The 26,461-nt window shown below is 36.8% G+C and overlaps 1 protein-coding gene across 9 annotated transcripts in view; it reads left to right on the plus strand.

The window, feature by feature from the left end:
- LOC127513524 (protocadherin Fat 4-like) overlaps positions 1-26,461 on the plus strand; it is a 97,902-nt gene that overhangs the window by 44,378 nt on the left and 27,063 nt on the right. For 4 of the 9 annotated variants that reach the window (XM_051895379.1, XM_051895390.1, XM_051895396.1 and 1 more), the window contains exons 15-20: positions 22,318-22,448; positions 23,035-23,985; positions 24,144-24,269; positions 24,368-24,619; positions 24,757-24,855; positions 25,556-25,728. In XM_051895379.1, the coding sequence (XP_051751339.1) occupies positions 22,318-22,448; positions 23,035-23,985; positions 24,144-24,269; positions 24,368-24,619; positions 24,757-24,855; positions 25,556-25,728 (1,732 nt within the window). Of the gene's footprint in view, positions 1-13,357; positions 13,493-14,320; positions 14,390-14,474; positions 14,639-15,131; positions 15,192-18,346; positions 18,455-18,738; positions 18,853-22,317; positions 22,449-23,034; positions 23,986-24,143; positions 24,270-24,367; positions 24,620-24,756; positions 24,856-25,555; positions 25,729-26,461 lie in introns of those variants that run through there. The other 5 variants (XM_051895440.1, XM_051895459.1, XM_051895449.1 and 2 more) reach the window with 5 other exon arrangements.

A 26,461-nucleotide genomic window follows, 5' to 3' on the forward strand; every position in this document is an offset into this window, starting at 1 on the left:
AAACATCACTGTTACTGTTGCTATTGCTTATACTAAAGGGCCAGTGATTTGTTTAAACCCTTAATCCAAGTAATATATTTCAGCATGTAACTTATCCCATGCCATCATTTCAAAGTGATCAGACTTACTTTTTTTCTCCTGGCATATAAAAATTTGATGTCAGAAATGTTTGACCCCAAAGCATTTAAGCCACTCTAAGAAAAACAAAGGTTCGCTGGCGTTCTGTGTAGAACCCTAGGATTCTTGACACAATTTAAAAGAACACTTTATGCCAAAAAGGTTTTATATAAAGAGAAATGTCTTAAATTATTGAACAATACTTTCATTTGTATTGGGTTATTTAAAAAAAAAAAAAAAAATTGTGATAAAGTATGTTTACAAGCTGTTTAATTCATAAAATGTAATTCAAATGAAAAAATAATTAATTAAAACTAAATCCATAAAATGATCCCATGATGGGAACCCCTAAAATATTCTATATATGAAGTGCCTGACAGAACCTTTTAAGGTTCTATATAGAAGGGTGGTACATCCTCACAGTAGAGGCCATAGACTCCAGAACTGTATGTATTTCATGGCTGTCAATAACCTTGAATTATTAATCACAATTTATTTATTTTATGATTTTTTTTTTTTTTTTTTTGCTAAATGTGGTTGAAATATCGTTGTGTATCCCTCAGGCATTGGACCCTGATGTGGGCGAGAGCTCAGAACTGCAGTATTCCCTGCAGGAGTCCACAACTCTGCTGGATGTGGAGGAAAACACTGGTCAGATCTACGTACTGGATGCATCCAGTTTTAGAGACAATTCGTCCACCTTTCATGTTAAAGCCACTGATAAACATGGACTGTCCACAACTACAACAGTACAGGTGAGCAGAAACACAGAGAAAAAAAAGAGAAAGCTTTTACATTACTGTATTAAAATACTGCTTAAAACAGTATGAAAGAAGCATGAATGGTAGTGTTGTAGTCAAGACCACCACCGAGACCAAGGCAGGGCAAGACCAAGTCAAGATCAGACCAGCACTCCTCAAATTCATCTAAAAGATCCACATTTACTGCCTGAGAAATGTGTTATATTTAGTCAAATAAAACAATTAGAATAATAAGACATTATATAGAGCGGTTACCAATCAAATGAACTCGCTAACAGCAAAATTCATCTTTGTACTGCAGAGGGGGCACGGAAATTGAGATGGTACAATTACAACTGCATAAATAATGTTGAGAGTAATGTTTTATAAAAATACAATTTTGTTTATAGAATATATAATTTTGTACAAATATCACGTTTGCAATCATGCTCATATTCGTGAAAACCATTCTCTCGCTGTTGTGATATTGCTTAATTATATCATATATCATAATATAAAAAGCAAGATCTCATACAAGTACTTTTTTGCAATCATTTCTTGAATTTTGTGTGAATTTGTATTAATTTTGGTGCCATTTTTGACACAATCCCTCGTTGATTTCTGATGTGTGCCAACAGTTACAAAAGAAATCAAAGTTATTGATTGGATTTGAAGCAGGAATTTTTCCATCCAATTGCAGTAATGATGTTAACAAATAAATCATACAATGCACAGACAATTTAGTGATACCCCTGCAGTTGTGGTCTTAACCGGTCTTGAAATAAAATCCCAAGTCCTCTTAGTCTGAGACCGAGACAAGACCAAGTACAAATGTGGTGGAGACCAAGACAAGACCTTTAAAAAAATGGTCTCATACTGGTCTTGAGTACTACAACACTATCGAATGGCATTATGATTTAGAATGGAGCAGGAACACAGAGCAGTCATTGCAAAAGTAAGGTTCTTGTGTTTGTTACCTGCAGATCGAAATGAAGCAAAGTGTACATCATGACAGCGTCTCAGTAATCTCCCTAAACCAGCCCGTATACATAGTGGAGAAGATGATACCAGATATGGAAGAGTGAGTAATCTCTGTTCATTATTGAAACATGTTATTGAGACAGAAAAAGAGCATTTCCATTTGTGAAATTAAATGGAACTGATTGATTGCAGGCCTCATTAATCTGAGTTTATGCACCTCAGTGTTTGAATGGAAAAAGTTCACTCAAGTTTATTCACCTAAAAAACTCGAGTGCATAAGATCAGATCAATGAGGCCTACGATCAATAAGTTCCAAAACGAAATCCAAAATCTGTACTAACTGAAATAAAACAATTTTATAAAAAGATTTATTACAATATTTGTCAACAACATAGCATAACAAGAAATTTTTTGCAGGCTGGCCATTTTTGACTGAGAATACCACAACCGTAACCCATATTTTTTCTTTCTTTTTTTTTTTTTTTTTTTTTTTTTTTTAACGAAGTTGTTAAACCCTGTGTAAGTCAGTAAGTTTCAGAAAAAGAAAATCCTCTCTGGGTCAAAATGACCAAAGTGCTAGGTTGAGGTTAATGAATGATTAACCCAAAAATAAATTTTAAAATTAATCATTTCATGGCATTGCAAACCTATGTGCTGCTATGTTTTCACTGGAACACAAAAGGAAAAGTTCATACAGTTCTTTTCCACAAAATGTCACTGTCACGGTGGGTGGCTGTAATGAAAGTGCACGACAATGAAGATACTTAAATAGTCCTTAATCCAAGAATCAAAACAATAACCAGCAGAATAATTAAGAGGAAATACAACCACACGACATTAACATTGAACAATCCAAGACCAAGAACTGACAGAGACTGAAGGCTTTAAGGGTTAGTTCACCCAAAAAAATGAAATTTCTGTCATTAAGTACTCACCCCCATGTCATTCCACACCCGTAAGACCTTCCTTCAGCTTCAGAACACAAATTAAGATATTTTTTATGAAATCTGAGGGTATCTGATCCACACATTGCACCTTTTGATGTCCAGAAAGGTAGTTAAAAACATGGTTAAAATAGTCTGAATGCCGGCTCATTATTGTCCAGATCCTGCATCAGCATCACATGCATGCGTCATGCTGCTCATGTGTTCAGCTTCAGCCAATACTGAGTTGGAGTTCAGACATAAACACGGAAGCCTGCACTGAGTTCACCATGTATGAAAACGGTTCAAATTGTTTAATAAAGTCTTTATTTCTGTTTTGTTTTTGCACACAAAAAGTATTCTCATCGCTTCATAACATTAAGGTTAAACCTTACTATTTTAACCATGTTTTCAACTATCTTTCTGGACGTCAAAAGGTGCAATGACGTTGCTGACTATGTGTGGATCAGATACTCTCGGATTTCATCAAATTTATCTTAATTTGTGTTCTGAAGATGAACGAAGGTCTTACAGATGTGGAACAATATGAGGGTGAGTAATAAATGACAGAAATTTCATTTTTGGGTGAACTAACCTTTTAAGTACAAGGGCAAACATATGAGCTAACGAGATAATTAACAAGGGACAGGTGAATGGGATGAATCAATGAGCCACACAGAAAAATTGTATTGTATGTTGCATTGGTACTTCTTGCTACCTCCTCATATTGTTTTGTGTTCTTTACACCATATGATAGTGTTTTCCTTTCTCAGTTCAATGGAGAAAGCTTTAGGTTGGACTGTGAAAGTCCTCAGTGTGAGAGCCGAGGATGGGAATGAGATGCGCACCATTCTCAGAGAATCTACAGACAAAACTTACGTCAGTTTCATTGCCATGGACTCCAGTGGAGCTGTCATCAAAGCTACAGAGGTCAAAGAGTAAGTTGAACTAATATCAGTTTATTTAGATTAAATCAACTATAATTTAGAGCAATTATAAAACTAATTTGAGTACATTAATTTTAACTACGACTGCCCATGAGGTTATTGGTTCATCAACCATGTTCATGCAAGAATACCAGTAGGGATGTGAATTACGTGACAAGTGCAAGTGCTGCAAGTGCATGACCACACATAAAGTCACAATCCCTAGATGTTATTTATTTAATTTTAATTTATTATACTTTATGTATGTGCATTAACAAAACTATACTCTTCACATTTCCCCCTGGCCTGCTTGTCTAAATGATATCTGTTCTATATAATTAGGATGAGAGTTTTATGGGCAGCATCTGAAATATGTTCACTCCCACAGGAAACTGAACACTGAGCACAACGATTTAACATCTGAACTGGAGAAGGTCTTCGGTCCTGGTTTGGAAATCAAAGTGGAGGACAGTTCTGGAAACACTGAAGATCCCAGTCAAGCAGTTACAAATGCTCTCATCGCTGTCAGTGTTGTGCTGGTTATAATCAGTGTGACTTTAACGTCAACGATTATCCATCTTGTGAAGTAAGTTATTACTGTGTATGAAACTGCAGGTATTTTTCCATCAATTTTCTTTGACTATCAAACGGCCAGTAGTTGTGCCACTGATTTGATTATTGTTTTATAATGACTGTTGTAGGTAATGCAGTAATGTAATGTCAGCTATCTTTAAAGTAATACAATAATGTTTCATTTTGACTTTGAACATTGACCGTGTTTTAGGGGTAATTTTTTAACAGTGAAGAAAATTAATATGTTTGGTTAAGTAGTTTTAATACATATTTTTTGCTCCCTCAGGAAAAAGAAACAGGAAAAATTATTGTGCCAAAATGAAAGGAGAATCAGTATTGACCGCCTTGCTAACTTTAACACGTAAGTTAAAAAATATAGTTAAAGATCTGATACAAACAGTCGAACTCATTTGTAAAATATTGTTCTCAAATACAAAATCTGCATCAGTTACCATGTTGTTATATGCATTGTATTTTCTGAGCTATTTGACTAAACATGTTTCTTCCCTTGTTAACAGAAACCCAGAATCCAGAGAGGTTACGGAACTTAATGAAATAAAAAGTAAAGCACAGACAAACTAATGACTATAACAAGTCTCAGGTTTCTGTGGGAACCGGAGCTTCTAACGGCAGCTGCAGTGACACAATGACTTTACCAATCAGCGATTGGCTTTTATCTAGAAGGCGGGACATATTCCACCATATTGCATATTGCAGTTTCTCCCATTCATAAGAAATAGGAGTGCACCATCCATAACTCCTGGAGGGAAATAGTGCAACAGTCAGGTTCCAGAAGAATTTTTTCCATTAATTTCCTCCATAGGGAAAATGATTTTTAACAATAACTTAAAAACCTTTAAAGGTTACAAGGTTGTTAATCGAGATATATACATTTGGATATATACATTTATATAAAATGAACATTTGTAAATAAGTAGTTTTATATTTCTCCATCATTTTTAATTTGATTATGCTGTTGTGCAATGCTTCATGGGATTGTAGTTCTTTCCCTCACTAAAGCTGTTAAGTACATAGTCTTGTACCTTTTCTCTTTTTGTCCTAGTTTTGAAAACTTTTTCACTTCAAATCAAAGTTTATAATGTTATGTTTCTCCTTGTAGCTGGTTGTCCTGGTTCATGGCTTATAACTATTTAACAAAGACTTTAACAAATCCCTATGGGAAAAATGAATGGAAAAAAACTGAAATGCTGAAAGAGGAGCTGGGCACTAATGCACTCTATAGCTCCCTCTGCAGGTCAGGCGGAGCAAAGTGCATCCACCACCTATGTTCACATACATGGCCAAATGGAGTATACAGATATCCAGTATCTGGATTCACCTTCTATTGTGACAGGCAAAAGACATTTTTGGACCCCCTCTCCCTCCCGCCCTGTTATGTTATGCTATTAAAGATAATAAAAAATTATAAACACTTATAAAAGTGACTGTGTGTCTACAACCTGCATAGCCTCATGGATCACACTGATGACGTATGATGTCTGTGCGAGTAGGGTGCATGACGGTGTGGAAATACATATGTTGACAGGAAGTGGGACATTCTATTCGGACCGAATGCAATGATTGGATGAACATTTTTTGATCCTGAGACTTCCACAGATGATATATGTACATTTTTTTAATATTTACCCCACTTCTATTATTGATTGCTATCAGGATGTGAAGAGAGTTTCAACTCACAGAATCTCTTTCCCCAGTAGATAGACACCAGAGTAAAAAGTTGATCCCTTGTTAAAAAAGCCAAGGATGAGGGAAAGGAAGCAATTTATTTGCCTTAATCGACGGGAAAAAATCAACTATTCTGATGTGAAGTACACCTGTTCTGCGAGTCTTTTTCCTCTTTTAAGGGAAAATATAAGGTACTATGCCAGCTAACAGAATTTTGTTATAAGAACGTTCTCTAAATATTCAGTGTTGGTTCTTGGGAACGTAAAAAACACCCAGTTTTCTTGACGTTAAAGGAATGTTTTTTATAATGTATAATGTTCCTCAACTGTTTATTCAACTTAATTTTGATCTAAAATTCAACATTCTAGGAACGTTGATTTGTAACATTCCAAGAACATAAAAATGTCCAGTTTCCTTAATGTTAGTAGAATGTTATTTAAAGGTTAGTATGATGTTCCTGAAACATTCTTTCAATCATTCAAACACCTGCTGTGAACAAGCACTGAAAGAAAGAGCTGAAGAATAACAATTCTTGGTGCTGAAGAATTTTTAGCATGTAAAAGATGGCTTAAGGGGCCTGATTTTCTTTTTAAGGAAGAAGAAGAATGGTCCACGTCCAACATGAATCAGTTGTCAATACCTCCAGATGACCCAGAGGTCAAAGTGGAATGCACTTTTTTTTTTTAAATCAATTTTTCTTATTTTGCAAGACTTAAAACCTCTGTATCGGTAAAGGAGATGCTTTTGCAGCTTGTAGAACAGAGGAAAGCTTTACAAGTATCTACTGGTTCAGGAAAGCACTGAATCAAATAAACTTCATGCATCAAGACTTGCCAGTAATTTACTGTTGATTATACAGTTATTTACTGTAAACTACAGTAAGTTACTGTAAAGCCATTCACTAAATTAAAAGTTACCTCATTTCATTTGCAGAAACGGACTATCTTTAATTGTCCGACTGCCATTTACATTTATAAACTAATATTTATATACGCTAATAATGTGAGCATAATATTATTGTAAACTTTTACTAATACGATTATCACTGAAACAGCAACTACACAGTCACTTCCACCAGACTGTGATTCCCTATTCTTCAAAAAGCTTACGATGAATGTCCTATACCTTCCCTATTAAACTTATGGAAAAAACAGAACTGGCGTTCAGCGTAAGCTTTTTGAAGAATACGACCGATCGTTTCGCTAGTTAAAGCCCCTTGAAGCTGCACTGAAACTGTGATTTTGACCTTCAACCGTTTGGGGCCAATTGAAGTCCACTATAAGGACATGGACATCTTGGATGACATGGGGGTGAGTAAATTATCAGGAAATTTTTATTAGAAAGTGGACTTTAACAAATGAAAAATGCTGCAAGTAAGTTCTATTACCTGTTCGTGGTCAGTCAATAGCCGTGTGTGGTGTCCAAGTTTGTAAATAAAGACTAAATGACAGCTTCTGATATATTTGTATAGCGATTTATTTCATTCATCTCCCTCTCGCTGGTGTAACTCTGTATTGTATGACGTAGTCCAGTGAAGGCATGTTTAGGGCAGGTTTTACAGGAGTGCCGCGAGGCTAATGGCCCAACAGTGGAAAAATGACACATATTATGTGTAACACTCTAGTTTACACATTTTGTGTCAATATTTCATAAAAATGTGATGGAAGAATTCAATTGTTTTACACATATTATGTGTAGTTTTAAAATTAACACAACCTGTGTATTTGTTCACAGCATCAACACAATCTGTGCAGCCAAGAACACCTGTAATGTGTTAATATTACACATTTACACATCTCTGTGTTAATTTCAGAGGTGAAGACCAGACCTCCAAAATCAAAACCATTCAAGACCAGAGGTGTGGTCAAGACCAGGCCTTCCAAGACCAAAACAAGACCATTCAATCAAGATAATTCATTAATCGTGTGACTATTGAACATTAGTGATGAGCACCTGCTGTTAACAAGCAGAATCACCAAAGGAGAAAATCACAATTTTAAGTCACCATCATGGAGATTAGGGTTTGCTTTAGTTGGGCTCTAGACCCTTTATTTTTTATTATTAGATTTTGTTTGGTTGCTGTAACTGAATCATAACAACCAGACAAGCAAAGAAAAAAGATGATCAGGTGGTGTTGGTTATGTTTTCACATAATCATTATTTGTCCTGAATCACTGAACTCATTTAGAGCCCAATCTCTGAGTTAAATTTACATTATTGATTACAGCAGCACTGTGATTCTACAGCAGAAGATCAGCTTTTTCAATATAATCCAAAGGATTTCTTAAAAGTTGTTCTGATTTAAAAAAATAAATAAATAAATAAAAATCTCTTTCATTTCGAGATACACATCAAGAATCAGTCTGTGAATCTCAACAGTGGTGCGGATAATAAAGCATGTTGCAGTGCATTCTGGGAGCCACCAATCAAAATTCATCTATGGCTCCCATCATGCATTGCAGTATAAATAAATTATGAGCTGAATTGTCTTAGTAATTTCCTTTATTCTCACTATTTTATTTTTGCTGTTTTTATGTGACTTTTTAGTAGCTTGTTTTCTAATGTTCAGAGTTGATCTGTTTATCAGAATATGTTGCTTGTCACCGTTGTTGAGATTCATACGCTGATTCTCGATGTCTCTTGTTTTGTTTTGTTTTTTTAAAATCAGAATAACTTTTAAGAAATCTTTTGGATTATATTGAAAAAGCTGGATCTTCTGTTGTAGAATCACAGTGCTGCAGTAATCAATAATGTAAATCTAACTCAGAGATTGGGCTCTAAATGAGTTCAGTGATTCAGGTCAAATAATGATTATGTAAAAACATAACCAACACCACCTGATCATCTTTTCTCTTTGATTGTCTAGCTGTAATAACTCAGTTACAACAACCTAAACAAAATCTGGCATTAAAAAGATCAGGAGTCAAAACAAAATCTGAAATTAAAAAGTCAAGGGTCAAGAGCTCAACTAAAGCAAACCCTGATCTACATAATGGTGGCTTACAAATTGTGATTTTCTCCTTTGGTGATTCTGCTTGTTATCATCAGGTGTCTTCAATAATGGTCAATCATCACTCAATTAATCACTTAATTGTCTCATTAACTTTAATACTGCTTCAGTGGGTGGAATAAACGTATGGCAGTACTTTTACTTTCTGACCCCTGGACTTTACACCTCTGCTGCTACTGTAAAATATATAAGTATTGCAGGTATGAATGAATTGGAATGAAAAAACCCACTATACCAGTGGTCTCAAACTCAATTCCTTGAGGGTCACAGCTCTGCACAGTTTAGCTCCAACCAGCTCCAACTCAAACCACTCACACTGCTTGGAAGTTTCTAGTATTCCTGAAGACCTTGATTAGCTGGATCAGATGTGTTTGATTAGGGTTGGAGCAAAACTGTGCAGAGCTGTGGCCCTCCAGGAATTGAGTTTGAGATCACTGCACTATACATTCAAATGATTAGAATGAGATTATGCCTGAGAGAACTCAAAACAAACAACTTTAGTAACATTATAAGTAAACCTCAGGGGAAAATAATAGGCTAACATGATACAAGCCCTTTCGCAATTCATCTGTTTTCCTGCAGGTGGGATGAGGTCTGAGATTGAGTTTGGTCTCGAGTTGGAGTTTGTGGTGGGACTTGAAGTGGAGCAATAAGTTGTGTTTTGTGGTGGATTTGTAGGCCTGAGTCACACACACTGAACACCAGCAGAACCAGAGTAACATCTTCACTGAGAGAGCGCTCTTCATCTCCCTCTGCTGATCTCTGCAGATAAAACACAGGAAAGTGAAAGTACGGATAAATGGGAACGTTGGTCTCATAAAGCATATCTAGTTGCAGTTCATATAGATATAGCTATAGATTTATTACTATTATAATCCTGACATCAAAGATTGAGTCAGTTCTTTGGTTTAGTACAGAGCTTATTTATTAGAAAATATTAGGTAAAACACTTTACATAATGCCTAAAAATAACTAACTGAATCAGACTGTAGCCTGTCTATAGTAAAATGATGGAAATAATGCAGTTGTTAAACATCATATTTTTTAATTTACACAGCACAATAAGTTTGAGAACAAAATCTGCAATCAAATAGCAGATATTCATCTGCCGAATTATTCAATCTCTGAAAAAACACTAGGGAATATATATATATATTTTATTTTCTGCCAGTTGAACATGCTATACATGCAATAAAAGAAAAATAATAGTAGCCTACACTTCTCAACAAACTGCATGTCATGTGCCTCCACAGTAGGGTGACCAAATGTCCCCGTTTTACAGCTCGTTCAAAATAACCCGCAAACATAGGCGTAATTTGAGGGTGGGGAGGGTGGGACATGTCCCCACCACTTTTTGCCAGGGTCGATATTGTCCCCACCACTTTTTGAAACATCTCGCGGCACAGATGTGTACTAATACAAAAGAAACATCTCTAGTTGATTAGCAATTCGTTCGTTTGTGTTAAATAATAGGCGATCTTTCGCTGCAAATGTGTTGTTCTTGAAAACATGTTGAGTGCTCATTGCCGCTGTTATCAGTGGCGCAACAGTTTTCTCTTTGCGCTCGTGCACAGTCTTCACACGGATGAGAGCTTCAATTTATCGCTTAACACTGTTGCGGCCAGAGACTCTATTCGTTCCGGTGAAATCACAAAACAAAATGCACATAAACGTGTCCCTGCTCTTGATATACAATCACTGATGAACATCTTTGGTTTTAATGAGAAAAAAATAAAATAAATAACACAAGGATGGATTAGAACCCAGAACGTCTGGCACGCTGAACAAAAATTCTGCCACTACTCCACCAAGACAATCACTGTCAGAAAACTATCGTAGGCTATCTTTGGTCGCAAGACCAGGAAAACGGCTGTCTTTGAACCTCTTTCACTGTACGACATGGAACCACCGATTAAGAGCCACGATCACAGAAATCGCCATGATTGTTTCACGATGGCAATCTTTCGTCTGGGACAACCAAAAATCGTGCAGTGTATCCCGGGATTTAGATCGGTTATGGGCAATTTTTGAGAGTCAACAGGTGTCTTTGGAGACAGTTCAATTGGATCCATGTCGCACAGTGTAATTTGTAATGATCTTAAAGGATTGCAAAAATCGTGCAGAGTATCCCGGACTAGTGGTGACGAAAGCAGACTGCGGAGTTGGCTCACGTCGGCAGTGTCTGTGTCCAAAGTTGCCCTGACACACCAAACCGACGCTCGACACCCGACGGCCAAGTAGCACGTCATTGCGCCTGCGCAAGATGAAATGCATTTCTGTACCAGCAGGTGGCAGTAGCTGAACGGCCAATCAGAATGATCAGATGGCCCAACGGACCGACGAGCTCCGACGCCGATTCAACATTTCAAATCGGCCGAAAAAAAGCCGACGAGGACCAACTTCAGCCGAATGTGCAGAACACACTGAGAAAACTTAGTCGGCTGACCGTCGGCTTGGTGTGTTCCGGCCTTAACATACAGCAGCCTGTTGGTTATCGGAGCAATCGTGTAGTGATTATATTCGTCAATAGAGGGGGCTGTGCAGCTACACTGCTACACTTGGTCGCGTACTTCATGAAGAACGTAACCTGGACCAGAGCAGATCAAAAGAAACAAAATTATCGGTTTCAGCTTTCAAGGTAGTAACATACTAACCATTCATGTTAAATTAAAGTAATACGGTTATGTGTTTTATATCAGGGCTTCAACAGGGTGCGGGACTGCTTTGGACAATTTTAAAAGTCCCCAGTCACAATAACTATATCACGTGGTAATGGTAGGCTACACTCAGCTATGAATAAATAAAAATATTTAAATAAATAATAATACATTTGCAACTTACTTAGTGCTTAAAATGAGTCTAAAAGGCAAAATAATAGTTAAAATTAGTTAAAAGTTTAAAAAGTTGTATTTTCTGTACAGTATAAACAGCTTGTGAAAATGAAAATATTAAATTAAATTATAAATGTTAAAATATTTGTTAAATACTGTTTTATTTATCTTATCTTATATTTATGTTGTTTTATTTTTGTAATGTGATTTTGTAAAGTCGTACTTTTGTTATAACATAATAGGCATATTGTTTTGAACTGCTTTTACAATGGTTATAGTGTAATAGTTTTTTGGTGAATTGTATTAAAACCAGACTAAAAATCCTAATAATAAATTATATCATTATAATTATTAATGTAATAATATAGGGAACCCACAACAATTAAAAAACAAAAACATTCAAAAATGTATTGTCCCTGTTTTTTTTTGTTTTTTGTTTTTTTTTTAATTTATAGATGATAACAAACAAGATTTTGGTGGTATTTTGATAGCTCAAAGGAAATGTCCCCGGTTTCCAGTTCCGAAATCTGGTCACCTTACTCCACAGTCATGTGGCAAATCATTATAATCCAGTAGAGTCTATTTGTGTGGATTGCTAGTAAAGAATTGGTGTAACATTAATGTTTCACTTTCAAATCTTTTATTATATAAAATCAAATCATCACCATCATCAAGATAAGATATAATCCCCTTTATACATTTCTGTACAGTGTTTATTGTACAGTGTAACCTTTGATTTTTTCAATGATGTTGGTTTTATAAATTTATAGTTGGTTCTGATAATTTTAAGCAGTGATGAGATAATATTTGATATTTTGATTGCGTTGGCAGTAGGAACACGGGATAATAGATTTTTTAAAAAAAAACTCATCTGAGTTACTCAGCAGGGGCAAAGTTAATTATTTATTTTTGTCATGTCATCTTTACAGAAACCATATTTAGGGCTAATCTTTGTGAGAAAAAAATGCATTAAAAATACAAATTTAAAATGCAACACTCAATGTTATACAACATGTAATGGGGATCCTTGCTAAGTCTTTTTATTTACTAAAGGGTCCATGGCCTGAAAAAGGGTGAAGACCCCTGATATTGGTAAGCTATAAACTAAGAAAAAATGGTACAATATTTAGGTTTTACTGAATAGTTGTCTCCCAGCTAAAAGAATTTTGTTATAAGAATGTTCTCTAAATATTCAGTGTTGGTTCTGGGAACGTAAAAAAAAAATGTCTAATTTCTAGACGTTAGAGGAACGTTTTAAGGTATGATGTTCCTCAAACGTTCTTTCAACTTAATTTTGATTTAAAATTCAACATTCTAGGAACGTCTAGAATAAACTTTTGCATGAGAAGGTGTGGTAGAAACTCAAAACAAGTTCAGTAACAAAATCTGGGTTCAAGACATCTCAAATATCATTATTAAATAAACTTGTATCATCAACTTCTTTCCAGAAAATCCCTCCCACATCACTGTATTATTGGCCTCTATGAAGCACCTTTGATACCTGTTTATACAAGAGAATAACTCTTTATGACATACAATAAAAAAGAGATCAGAGAGAGAAATTACAGGAGGAATAGTCATTCTCTTCACTGCCAGGCTTCATAATACATGCAGTACTGACAGTTAATTATGAAAAAGATCGATTTATTCTATATTTTATTTATTTTAGGTTGTCTGCATGTCCAAAGTGTGAGGAGTGCTATTGGTAAGTCAGTTTATCCTATCTCTCTATCTATTAATCTATCTGTTGTTTAAAAACATGTTTTACTGGACAAAGGTCTTCAAATGAAATAAAATACAAATGCAGTAAAAGACGCAAAAAAAAAAAAAAAAAAAGTTTTTCAAATGTTAATTTCGGATAATGAAAATCACCCAAAAGCACTGTTTAATACAATCTGTTTTAAACCCTTCAAGGAGACTTTGAAAGATGCCATTCAAGAGACCAAGGCTCTTGAATGTTACAACATATTGTATGTTATTGTATTGTGTGTTAATAATTTCTCCACTGAATCCTTCACCGTCTAATTTTCTGACTCATTTTGAACCAGTTTCTTCAGCACAGTTAGGAGACATTGTCACCAAGATGAAATGTTACGGCTGCAAGCTGGATATTCTCTCTCTGCATCTTTTTAAAGATGTTTTTACCACTGAGCTCCAGTGTGACAGCTATAACTACAACAGCTCCTTGACGAGCGGAGTTGTTCCAAGTAGTTTTAAACATGCGATCCTTCATCCCTTATTAAACATGACCTTTCTAAACCTTTCTTATATCAAACAGTGCATAGCACACCAGTTGTTCAAAAAGTTTAATCCAGATCAGAATTGTCTAGATTCGGAAATTCCATTATTTGCTATATAGGTTCAGGTAATCCATTTTACTTTCGTCGCGGTTTTTAAAAGCAAAATAGGATTGGATCACCTTGATCCAGATACACACTTTTCAGATCATATATTGTGTGACTTAATGTATTCTGTGTGCTACTGAATATAGCCTTTTATCTATTTAAGTCCTGAAACCAATGACTTGTTCAAGGTACCTCAAAGATAAACTGTGCGGGTGGAACTAGTATCTATGTAGGAAGTGTCCTGGAGGGATATGAAGGTGAGAAATATCCACAAGACTTAACAACCTAAGTACAACTTGTCTGTCAATATGTATTTAAATGTGTATTTGATCTGGCCTTCAGGCGATGTAGACATTATCACAGATATCAAACCTGATGATCGTCTGGTGCTGCAGCCAGAAGAGGATACCATTGGTGTGACATTTCTGGAGCTGGTTCACACTAACGGAGACTCAACCGCTACTGTACGAACCATCAAACCACTGGACGCTGATGTACTACAGGAGGTTTGTTTCACGGTTATATGTTAGATAAAGTAAATAAATATGAAACAAACAATCATACCTATACATTACTTTCATAAAGAAAGGTAGTGCCACATACTCTTTCTTTGTGTTTTATTTCTTCCAGTCAGGAGGGAATTTGCATTTTTCAGTCACCTGCTCAAACACAGGGGTATGTTTATTTACACAATAGCATAACCCAATCATTCAATAAGGCATAAACCATTATAGAAATTAAAATTAAGCAAATAAACGTCCATTATAAAGTCTTCATTGTGCATTTCAGAAAACAAATACCAGGACATTAAATCTTGAGGATGTCAATGACAATCCTCCGATCTTCCAGAGTAAATCATACAACGCCACAGTGTCAGAGGTGTGTATATTGTCACATCTTTATACAGCAGTAGTGTGTTTGGTCACTCAGAGACTCACATCTCTTTTTAAACTGTGTCTTTTGCTCCAGGCGACGGCTGTGGGTTCAGATGTGCTCAAGGTGACGGCTGAAGATGCAGATATTTATCCAGAAAACAACAATATTATATATTCTATACTGGTGAGTCTAAACTGAGTCTTCATGTATTTGATATATTACAAACACAACAGGCTTCTACAAAACTGAATTACTGGTGACCGTGATAGTAGACATGTTCCTGGAACCACATTTCTCTGAAAGCTTGGATTATGATTTGCTGCTTGCTATTGCTTATCAGTGGGAGGTAGCAGAAGTAGAAGTTAGGTGCTATTGTTGAATACAATATTTTTCAAGGTTGAGTTTTTTGTATTTCACAGATAACTGGAAATCCAAACTTCAGCTTGTACATCCCAATGATCTCTGACCTTATTACTGTTTATCTAATCCTTGCTTCCACACCTCTATCTGTTAACCAATCAGGCATTAGATGATTTCTAAGTTAAATTTCCAATATGGCTCTCAATCAATTTATTTTTCAATGTTATTTATTTATTATCAATTTTATTGATCAATTCAAATATATTTAATTTTGAATAAGCACATATATAGTTCTTATTTAACACATTAATGCGTTCAGTTTTTTTAGGGGAAAAAACTCATTTGGGGAGAGCGGGGCACAACACCTTTTGATGTTCTCAGTTTGTGTAAATCCACTTGGGATTCAGAGTACCTTTTTTCAACGTTTATACATGTCTTATACAATTATGTGATCTTTTCTTTAATATAGTGTATTATTGTTTCCTTATCTCGAAAGAAAGGACGTGAAAAGTGGCATTGGTGGGGCATGTTGTAACTTAAAGATATGAAAGTTTAAAATGTTATCTGATTTAATCATATACATATCTCACAGAAGTAAGTACACCCCTCACATTTTTTTGTAAATATTTTATTTTATCTTTTCATGTGACAACACTGAAGAAATGACACTTTGCTACAATGTAAAGTAGTGAGTGTACAGCTTGTATAACAGTGTAAATTTGCTGTCCCATCAAAATAACTCAACACACAGCCATTAATGTCTAAACTGCTGGCCACAAAAGTGAGTACACCCCTAAGTAACAATGTCCAAATTGGGCCCAATTAGCCATTTTCTCTCCCCGGTGTCATGTGACTCGTTAGTGTTACAAGGTCTCAGGTGTGAATGGGGAGCAGGTGTGTTAAATTTGATGTTATTGCTCTCCCTCTCTCATACTGGTCACTGGAAGTTCAACATGGCACCTCATGGCAAAGAACTCTCTGAGGATCTGAAAAAAAGAATTGTTGCTCTACATAAAGATGGCGTAGGCTATAAGAAGATTGCCAAGACCCTGAAACTGAGCTGCAGCACGGTGGCCAAGACCATACAGCGGTTTAACAGGACAGGTTCCACATTTAGAACAGGCCTCGCCTACAGTCAAGCATGGTGGTGGGAGTGTCATGGTCTGGGGCTGCATGAGTGCTGCCGGCACTGGGGAGCTACAGTTCATTGAGGGAACCATGAATGCCAACATGTACTGTGACATAATGAAGCAGAGCATGATCCCCTCCCTTCGGAGACTGGGCTGCAGGGCAGTACTCCAACATGATAACGACCCCAAACACACCTCCAAGACGACCACTTCCTTGCTAAATAAGCTGAGGGTACCTAAACCCTATTGATCATCTGTGGGGCATCCTCAAACGGAAGGTGGAGGAGCGCAAGGTCTCTAACATCCACCAGCTCTGTGATGTCGTCATGGAGGAGTGGAAGAGGACTCCAGTGGCAACCTGTGAAGCTCTGGTGAACCTGGTTATGGTGTGGGGTTGTTTTTCAGGGGTTGGGCTTGGCCCCTTAGTTCCAGTGAAAGGAACTCTTAAGGCTTCAGCATACCAAGACATTTTGGACAATTTCATGCTCCCAACTTTGTGGGAACAGTTTGGGGATGGGCCCTTCCTGTTCCAACACGACTGCGCACCAGTGCTTTGTGCAAGGTCCATAAAGACATGGATGAGCGAGTTTGGTGTGGAGGAACTTGAGTGGCCTGCACAGAGTCCTGACCTCAACCCGACAGAACACCTTTGGGATGAATTAGAGCGGAGACTGTGAGCCAGGCCTTCTCGTCCAACATCACTGCCTGACCTCACAAATGCGCTTCTAGAAGAATGGTCAAAAATTCCCATAAACACACTCCTAAACCTTGTGGAAAGCCTTCCCAGAAGAGTTGAAGCTGTTATAGCTGGGTGGGCCAACTCCATATTAAACCCTATGGATTAAGAATGGGATGTCATTAAAAATCATGTGCACGTAAAGGCAGGCGTCCCAAAACTTTTGGCAATATAGTGTATATTCAAGAAGACTTTTAATATGATAATCTAAACAATAAACAGAAGCATCAACGAGAAGAAACAAACCACAATCACACTGATGTAAAACAAAGCTAAACAATGAACAGACAGAAACTGAGGGCTTAAATACGTGAAGGCAAACAGAGGAGCTGATGAGATAATTAAGACACATCTCGACTGAATACTAAATCAATATGTAACCATAGAAACAAACAGGAGAACAGAGGAGAACTGAACCAATAAACAGACTAGAGGATTAACAAGGGAATACAAACATGAGCAGAACAGAGGAAAAAAAAAAAAAAAAAAAAAAAAAAAAAAATTAAAACATGACAAAATAATGGCATTTTTTAATAATAATAAAAAAAAGACTAATTTTGGAATTTGACAATGAACACTGCAAAACACGGCTATAAAGCATCATTCAAAACAATGTGGGCAAATACATGAAGAAACACATTCAGAGAAACACAGAGCTGAATAGAAGTGTTACAACAGGACCCATCTGTGCAACTGGAATTTAGTCCTGGCTAGTGTCTTCTGCAAGTTAGCTATAGGCATTGAAGTACTAAACTGCTAAAAACAGAATGGAGATTGAAATAACAGATTTGTCTCATTTTAAATAAGCACTAAAAACTAAAATGAAAAAATAACTTTTTTTAACTAGACTTTTAACTATAAATGTCCTTTTGGTTAAATAAATGTTCAGCAATACCTTTCAAAGATTTTTTCATTTAATTTTTTTCTATATAGTGTTTATATGGCAACTAAATCTTTTTGTCATGCTGTGGACATGCAGACAAGTTTAAACCATGTGTGTTACAACTAGCCCTGTGTTAGGTTGTTCCCTGCTCACTCCATACATAAATTTGAGTGTACATAAGCTCAGTTTGTTTTACTGATATTCTCATTTAAATCACATGCCCTGCCAGCCTCCAGCACCAGATGAATTTGAAGTGAGAGATGACGGCAACATCAGGTTGAGACAACGTCTGAACTTCAACAATGCTCAACAGTACACCTTCGTCGTGGAAGCTAAAGTAAAGACAAACTCTCCGACATCCTACCAATCTCACATCCATTTTACTGAGTATTGTTTTACACTAAAGGAATAGTTCCAAAAATTTAAAATTCTGTCATCATTGGCTCATCCGTATTTATCTGTAGTTCCAAATCTGTATGATTTTCTTTCTTCTGTGGAACACAAAAGCAGATGTTTAGTAAAATTGTCCAAACTGTTTTTTCTCATACAAGAAAATTTTCATTTTTGGATGAACTAGAATTTCAAGATAGATAGCAATAAAAACCCTATGATTCTTTGCAGGATAAAGAAGAATTCAGTGACACCACAACAGTTACAATAACAGTTGAAGATTTTGACAATCTAAACCCTTATTTTGATCACAGTCTCTACAAGGCATCCATTGAGGAAAATCAGGTAAATTACGTCATGATCAATACTTTAAACTCATGTCTGATCAAACAAATCAAATCCTCCATGTCTTTTCTGTTCATGTACAGGTAGGACCGTTTTTAGACGTCATTCCTGAGGCCATAAAAGCTCAAGATGGTGACACGGGCATCAACGAGACTGTAGTTTACAGCATAAAAGCAGGTATGGTTAACAGAAAATTTATAAAATTAAATATTTCTACTACTTGTTTCTTGATAGATATGGTAGAGCTAGCGTCCACACCAGTGATATTTTTTATATTTATCATACGCACACGCTGCAATTTTGTCATCTGCCACCACTTTAAATGCTCGAGCTCTTTAAAGCAGGATGTTTTTATCATTCATCAGCTGGGAAAAAATCGTTCTGAAAGTAATTTCAACAATATCATTTCACTGTGCCATTATTGATATGGTGTGGACTGTGCTATTCTTTTATATTTAGAACAATGAAACTAAAACCTCCAGTAGGTGGAGGCAAGTTGTAATGAGTAAATCGTAGAACGGTTCTAAGAACGGTAAGGAACAGTTCCAGTTGTAATTCCACGTGAGCATTGTAAACACAAATTAAAAATAAAATTAAAAGAAATATCTGATCGTCCTCTATGACACAGTTGCTATTCACATCATATCATCTGTAAACTCTTGTGTTACCAATGCAATGACTGACACATTTGTATTACATTACAAAGAGCTCCGTTATCAGTGCCACAGTGGAAAATGACACCATAACAGTACCGGCTGGGCTGGATCAGCACGGAATGGAATGGTTAAGCAAAGGGAATGGTTTGGCCCAACACTGGAAAAACAGCTATTCATTCAACTGATTCATTTAAACCAGCTAATTCATTCATGAAAGAAGCAAATGGCCCTGTCTCAAATGGCACACTTCATGTGCACTTTAGGTTCTGGGATGGGATACCCTACATTCTTAACGGTCACGCGCATGTGGCAGCCATTGTAAGTCCACAAGACTGCAAGTGCACATGAAGTGTGACATTTGGGACAGGGCCTGAGGAGAGCTCCACAACAGACAGTCAAAGCTCCATTACATCACAAAATTGTGGGCTCAGAGGAAGAACGCTAAGGTTTAGGGTGCCATTTGGGAAAGGGCCAGTGTCCACTGACTTTATGAATGTGTCATTGAATCTTTGACTCACCTGATTCATTCAAAAATGCTGAATCATTCAAGAATGAAACAGAGTTGGGAGACACGACTTTTCTGCTTTTTTTTTGGAACCGTTTTCATTGGCAAAATAGAACAAGAACAACATCTAAAAATGGTCAATTCATATATTCAACATTGTTTATTGAACTGTTTTATAAAATGAATATCCCATTTTGTAATCGTGCTGATATTTGAGAAAATAGCACTCTTGCTCTTGTGATATCACTTAACAGTATAAACAAAATACAAGAACTCATTGAAGGGCAATTCATATTTTGGGGGGATTTTTATTAATTTTGGTGGCATTTCTGACCTTGTACGATGCTATTTTACATCAATGCAAAACTAGCTTGCTTATTGTTAAGCTTAATGGAGGGCTATTGCCTAAGTTCTGCTGGCTGTATTGAGATGTTTTAATAGTGGTTTAATTTCACAGCAGTGACAAGCTGTGCCAAAGTTTAGTGAAAACATGATCATTACCTGGCTGTCACCAATGAGTCTTCTGTGCACTGCCTGATGGTCACTTGTCAGCACTGACGAGATAAAGCTGTTGATGTTGGCAGTGCAATATTTGACAGGAAGGGTAAAAATCAGTCTCATTAGATCTAGGATTCTGCATGCTTTAATCAGAAACAGAGATGAAACAATGCGGTAAGTTTACATTTATTTGAATGTATTAGCGAGAAAGAGAAAGATGTGAGGGGGCAGCATTGACAACAAGTTTCAGTGCTCCTGAATGTTTCTGTGTGTGCAGCATGAGCTCCAATCTCTGTGTGCGAGTGATATGTGTGATTCTGATTTAAGTTTCTGATGATAAAGCATATATCCAAATTTCTGTTGCAGTCCTTCCGAATGAATATCACAGCAACTTTGAAATCAATCAAAACAGTGGAGTAATCTCAGTGACAACGGCGCTAGACAGAGAGAAAATAGACCAGATAACTGTTTACATACAGGTATCAGACGTTTCTTATGACATTCATGAATCTGAAGAGGATTCAGTATTGTGTTTGTTTATATTTTCTCTTCATGATTTCCTTATAAACAGGCAACTCAGCAGGATGATGCCAGTAAGACGGCTAATGCTGTTGTGTCCATCACAATTGAGGATGTGAATGACAACCCTCCGAAATTTGACCAGGATGAGTACACCGTATCTATTCTGGAAAATTCACCACAGAATCAGTTTGTGCTCCAGACTAGAGTCACCGATCTAGACCTGGTACTGTTCCAGAAAATATCACTGTCTATTTGTTAAATAAAATAAATAATATTAAAAAAAAGAAAAATATTAATAATAATTGATGACGATTTTAAATGATTAAATTACAGATTTGAAAATGTGAAAATATGGATAAAAAAAAAAAAAAAGAACAGAGAAAAGAACTAACTAAATGACTTCTTCCCTAGGGAGGATTTGTGGGAACATTCCATATTATTCCAGAATCCGTACCTTTTTCCATCAGCCCTGATGGAACAATTCTGGTGAAAAATTCTGTGGACCTAGACAGAGAAACCACAACTAGCTTCAGTTTTCAAGTAACAACAAATCTCATCTATCATTAGATATCACTATATGATTTTTCAGAAATGAACAATTATAATATAATCATATTGTGTTTTCAAACACCACTGCATACTAAGCATTCCAATTTTCTCTCCAAAATCTGGTTGAAGCACAAGAAAAACCTCCTTCCACCATCAAAGCAACAGCCGACGTGACCATCATCCTGTTGGATGAGAATGACAACAGTCCACAGTTTACAACTTCTAAGTATCAGGGCAAAGTTTACGGCAATCAGACTATTGGAATGCAGGTTGTCAAGGTGATAAATTATTGTTTTGTGGAGTCATTTAATAATTTTCCAGCACAATCAATATTTTAGTACATATCTGGAGATTATGGAACCAGTATGTCATTATAAGATGACTACTATACCACAATCACTGGAATAAAGTTACTAACTAAACTTACTGTACATATATTTTCATGTAAGGTTGAAGCAACAGACCTGGATGAAGGTCCAAATAGTGAAATCAGCTACTCCATTGAGTTCGGAAATGAGGGAGGTTATTTTGGCATTAATGAGAATGATGGAGAGATTACGCTAGTTCAGACAATCCCACTGGTGGAAAACAAAATCCTTCAGTTTTCACTCTATGTGACTGCAAAAGATGGTAAGATATCATGTGTGTTCTGGAAGACATTTGATGGAAGTATATAAGGCTGTGGATACATTACTGTTGGCTTAAATACCATTTCACTTCCTTTACATACATTAGGGGGCGCTACAAGCAGATCCACTTCTGCAATGGTGGATGTCCAGGCACCTGGAGATTCTCATCCTCAGTTCCTTCAGAAGACCTACCAGGGACAAGTAGAGGAGGATCAGTCAGAGGCAGACATTGTGAAGGTCCTTACAAGCACAAAGAGTTTTTTACTAACAAATCTTTATTTAAACAAATAAAAACATAAAGAGATTTTTTCACTAATCTTGACACACACAGTATGTACCAGCTCAGCATGAGGCCAAATGCAAAAAAAAAAAAAAATGAATTTAATGAAATTGGCTATAACTATGGAACCATTGGTCCGATCTACTCGAAATTTTGCAAAATATTTTTGTCAAAGCTGCCACAAGCATCTATGAGGACAGTCCCATATCTCAAAAAACATGGAAAATTATTTACTCAACCTCATTTTTGTTTCAATAAAACAATAAAATAAAAAAACAATAAAAAAATAAAAATAAAAAAAACACATCATAAAAGGACCATCAAAGTAGTTCACACGACACATGCACTGTATTCCAAGTCTTCAGAAGTTATTTACAGTTTTGTGTGAGAAATAATCATTATGTACTGAAAACCAAAAAATTTGGAATATAACATACATTCCTTAAAATGTTAATCATTTTGAGTTCTCATGTACAGTAAGAAGACAGTGGAAATCTGGTAAACAGTCTAATCATAAATTAATGTGTACTCTCTCGTTCACAGGTGGAGTTCCTGTCCATTGATCCTATTGTTCCTGTCATCTTAACAGTTGAGACTGAAGCTGACAAGTTCTCCATAAACCAGGATACAGGTGTTCTCTCGACCAAAGTCAAACTGGACTTTGAGGAGGAGAGCAGCTACACTGTGCAGCTGTCGATATCGGATGGAACTAACCGGGATGAGGCATCAGTCCTGGTCGAGGTGCTGGACATAAATGACAACAGTCCAGTTTTTGAAAGTCACCCTGCTTCTGTCTCAGTACCAGAGGATCACACGGTGGGAGATGATGTAACATCCATTACAGCCACAGATGCGGATGCAGGGTTTAATGGAGAAGTGCGGTACACTCTCCTGGGAGGTGCTGGAAGGTTTAATGTTGACCAGGAAACAGGAGTGATAACTCTAGCAGCTCCACTCGACAGGGAGACCCAAGATGTGTACCAGTTAGTGATCACTGCCCAAGATCAGGGTCGCCCATCACACTCCACCACCACCACTCTGGACATCTCCGTGACGGACATTAACGACAATGCTCCCATATTTTCCAGACAACAGTATGAGATCACAGTGTCTGAGCATGTTGAAGTAGGAAGAGCCGTGGTAGATGTCATGGCAACAGACAAGGACAATGGTGCAAATGCTATCGTGACCTATCACATTGTCAAGCAGGAGCCTTCTTCAACATCACCCGTCTTTATCATTGATGCAGAGTCTGGTTCCATAAGCCTTGCTGAAAAGCTGGATTATGGAAAAGCTAAGCGCTACACTCTAGAAGTGGAGGGACAAGATGGAGGTACCCCTGTTCTCACTGGCAGTGCTACTGTAACGGTGTGGGTGGAGGACATGAACGATAAAGCTCCTGTGTTCAGTAAGGTCCAGTACGACGTGTCCGTCTATGAAAACCTTGCAGGTGGAACTGCTCTGGTATCTTTGGAGGTTACAGATGAGGATGAGGTGAGAGAAAAAAAGCAGATATATGTAAACTACACAAGACCTAAATAACCTTCAAATTAACCATGTAAACTTCCATGTAGAGCTTTGTCAAGCCAACGTCAAGACAAGTATGTTTTGATGTACAGGTACTTACCTTTTCTAGTTTTCTGTCTGATCAGGGAGGGTTCTCTAAAGGTCATTTTATCATGGATAGTGATACCTTCATTATCAACAGTCAAGGAGTCATATCACTCCGGAGCGACGCCACCTTGGATAGAGAAACTCTAGACAATTACAATATACAGGTACAAAGCAATCACAGTCATTTCTTAATTCCAACTATTTACAAAATGTTCAGGATAACTATTCATTCTGAATGGGATTTTTGTATTGTCTTTCTCAGGTAATAGCTGTAGACCAGCCTGTCGATGGTTTAAGCTCCACAGCTCAGGTCATCATCACTGTTCTGGACGTCAATGACAACAACCCACAATTCCTTCCTCTCCCAGAGCCCATTGAGATTCAGGAAGGTGCGTACACACCCTCATCACCTGGAGAGGTGTGCGAAATCTTAGTCACAGACGCTGATATTGGAGACAACGGATGTGTCACCATCACTACTTCCTCACACAGTGAACTATTCAGATTCAGAGAGGTGAGGGGACTTACGAGAAAGGCGGCTGTCACTGATGCTCTGGGTGCCTACAATACATGATATCATTCATCTTTTTATAAACTTGACATTGTAATGTTCAGATCTTATAAAAACATGTTTATTTCCTTCACTTATAGGATGGGACTCTACTAGCTATTGAGGAGCTGGATCGGGAAACACAGGATGTGTATGATGTGGTCATTGTTGCCATGGACCATGCAATCCCACAGAGAAATGTATTGTATTAATTTTAAAATAATAATAATAAGAATTTTAAATGAATAATAATTAATAAATTTCTTTGTATTATTGCATGATGTAAATATACGTAGTTCAATACAATTTGTGATTGTATTGATTGGAACATTCTGTGGCATTACTGCAGACTGATCACAGATTGCCTGATGCATATTTTTTCACAAAAATCCAGCGTTAGCATCAGTTCTGGCAGGTCACGTCAGTCAAGCTCGCGTCAGCTGACTCCCAGGTGACATGCAAAAAAAAAAAGAAAATTAAAAATAGAAATCGTGGCCACAAACTAAGAATTTGTTCTAAATTTAACTAAAACAAGGGAACAAAGTAGGGGACTAATTCTTAATTCATTGCCACAATATCTTCATTTTCTCCCCTTCATGTCATGTCCAGGGTTCCATAAAAGATTTCTTAAAATACAAGTTTCAGTCTTATTGGAAGGCTTTATGCATATCTGGAAGTAAAGGGTTTTATCTGTCTGCCATCATACAAAGTTTGTGATTTCAAGTGATTCCAAGGAAGACCTAGTTGTCTGATTGGCCATCGCTTCATGGAATATAAAATTTGAAAGGTTTTCCAAATTTTGTTTGAGGCATTGTTTAAATGCCATGACAACCTTGAGCATAGCAAATATGAACTTTTGGTCTGTACTATAAAATTGTTGCTTGGGTTCATTTTCTGCAGAACATCACCACAGTGAGGGTCAATATCACAGATGTCAATGACAACGCTCCAGTTTTCAGCTCTGACACCTACAGCAAAAGCATTCTGGTTAAAGATGTCAAAGTTGGAGATGTGCTGCTGACGCTCTCGGCCACAGATAAAGATGCTGGAAGCAACGCACTTATTAGCTACAGGTAAGATTAAGACTAAACTTCCATTTCTTTAGGATCAATAATATGAAGGCAAAACCATGAACACACTTCCCTACATGACACCTTTAAGACAGATGCCTGAATGTTGTTAAAGATGCATTTGCATGGATGCACATCCAGTCCTCAGCCTCAGTCAGAAGGTTTATAGGCAAAAGTTCACGAGTTCACTTCTGTGTCCAAGCATCGATTTATTCGAAACAAATCCACAAGCAGTTTGTTTATGATATGCAGTATGTGTGGTTTCTGAAATAAAAGAATAACAATGAATAAATTAAATAAACTTCTCAAATATTAAATACAATGCTTTCAAATATATATCACAATCAATAAAACAACACTGAATTGGGAATTAAGGAACACAGAATGAAATTAAATTAATGACCACTAGCTCTGGCTCCAGTAATAGTACAGACGCTACGACAGATCATGCTGTTAAACACACTTAAATAGAAATGGGTTTCCATGGCCGAGCAGCTGACTATTTTAACCATTTATTTACTACTTCTCTGGACCTTGAATGTGGAAATTTCATTGCTTTCTATGGGAGACAAAAAAACCTCTTGGATTTCATCAAAAATGTCAAAAAAAAAAATTGTTTTCTGAAGATGAACAAAGGTCTTACGGGTTTGGAACGACATGAGAGTGAGTACTTAATGACAGAAATTTCATTTTTGGGTGAACTAACTGTGACGAGCAGGGCGGGCGAGAGCCGTGA

This window comes from Ctenopharyngodon idella, chromosome 1, assembly GCF_019924925.1.
Source record: "Ctenopharyngodon idella isolate HZGC_01 chromosome 1, HZGC01, whole genome shotgun sequence".
Taxonomy (NCBI): domain Eukaryota; kingdom Metazoa; phylum Chordata; class Actinopteri; order Cypriniformes; family Xenocyprididae; genus Ctenopharyngodon; species Ctenopharyngodon idella.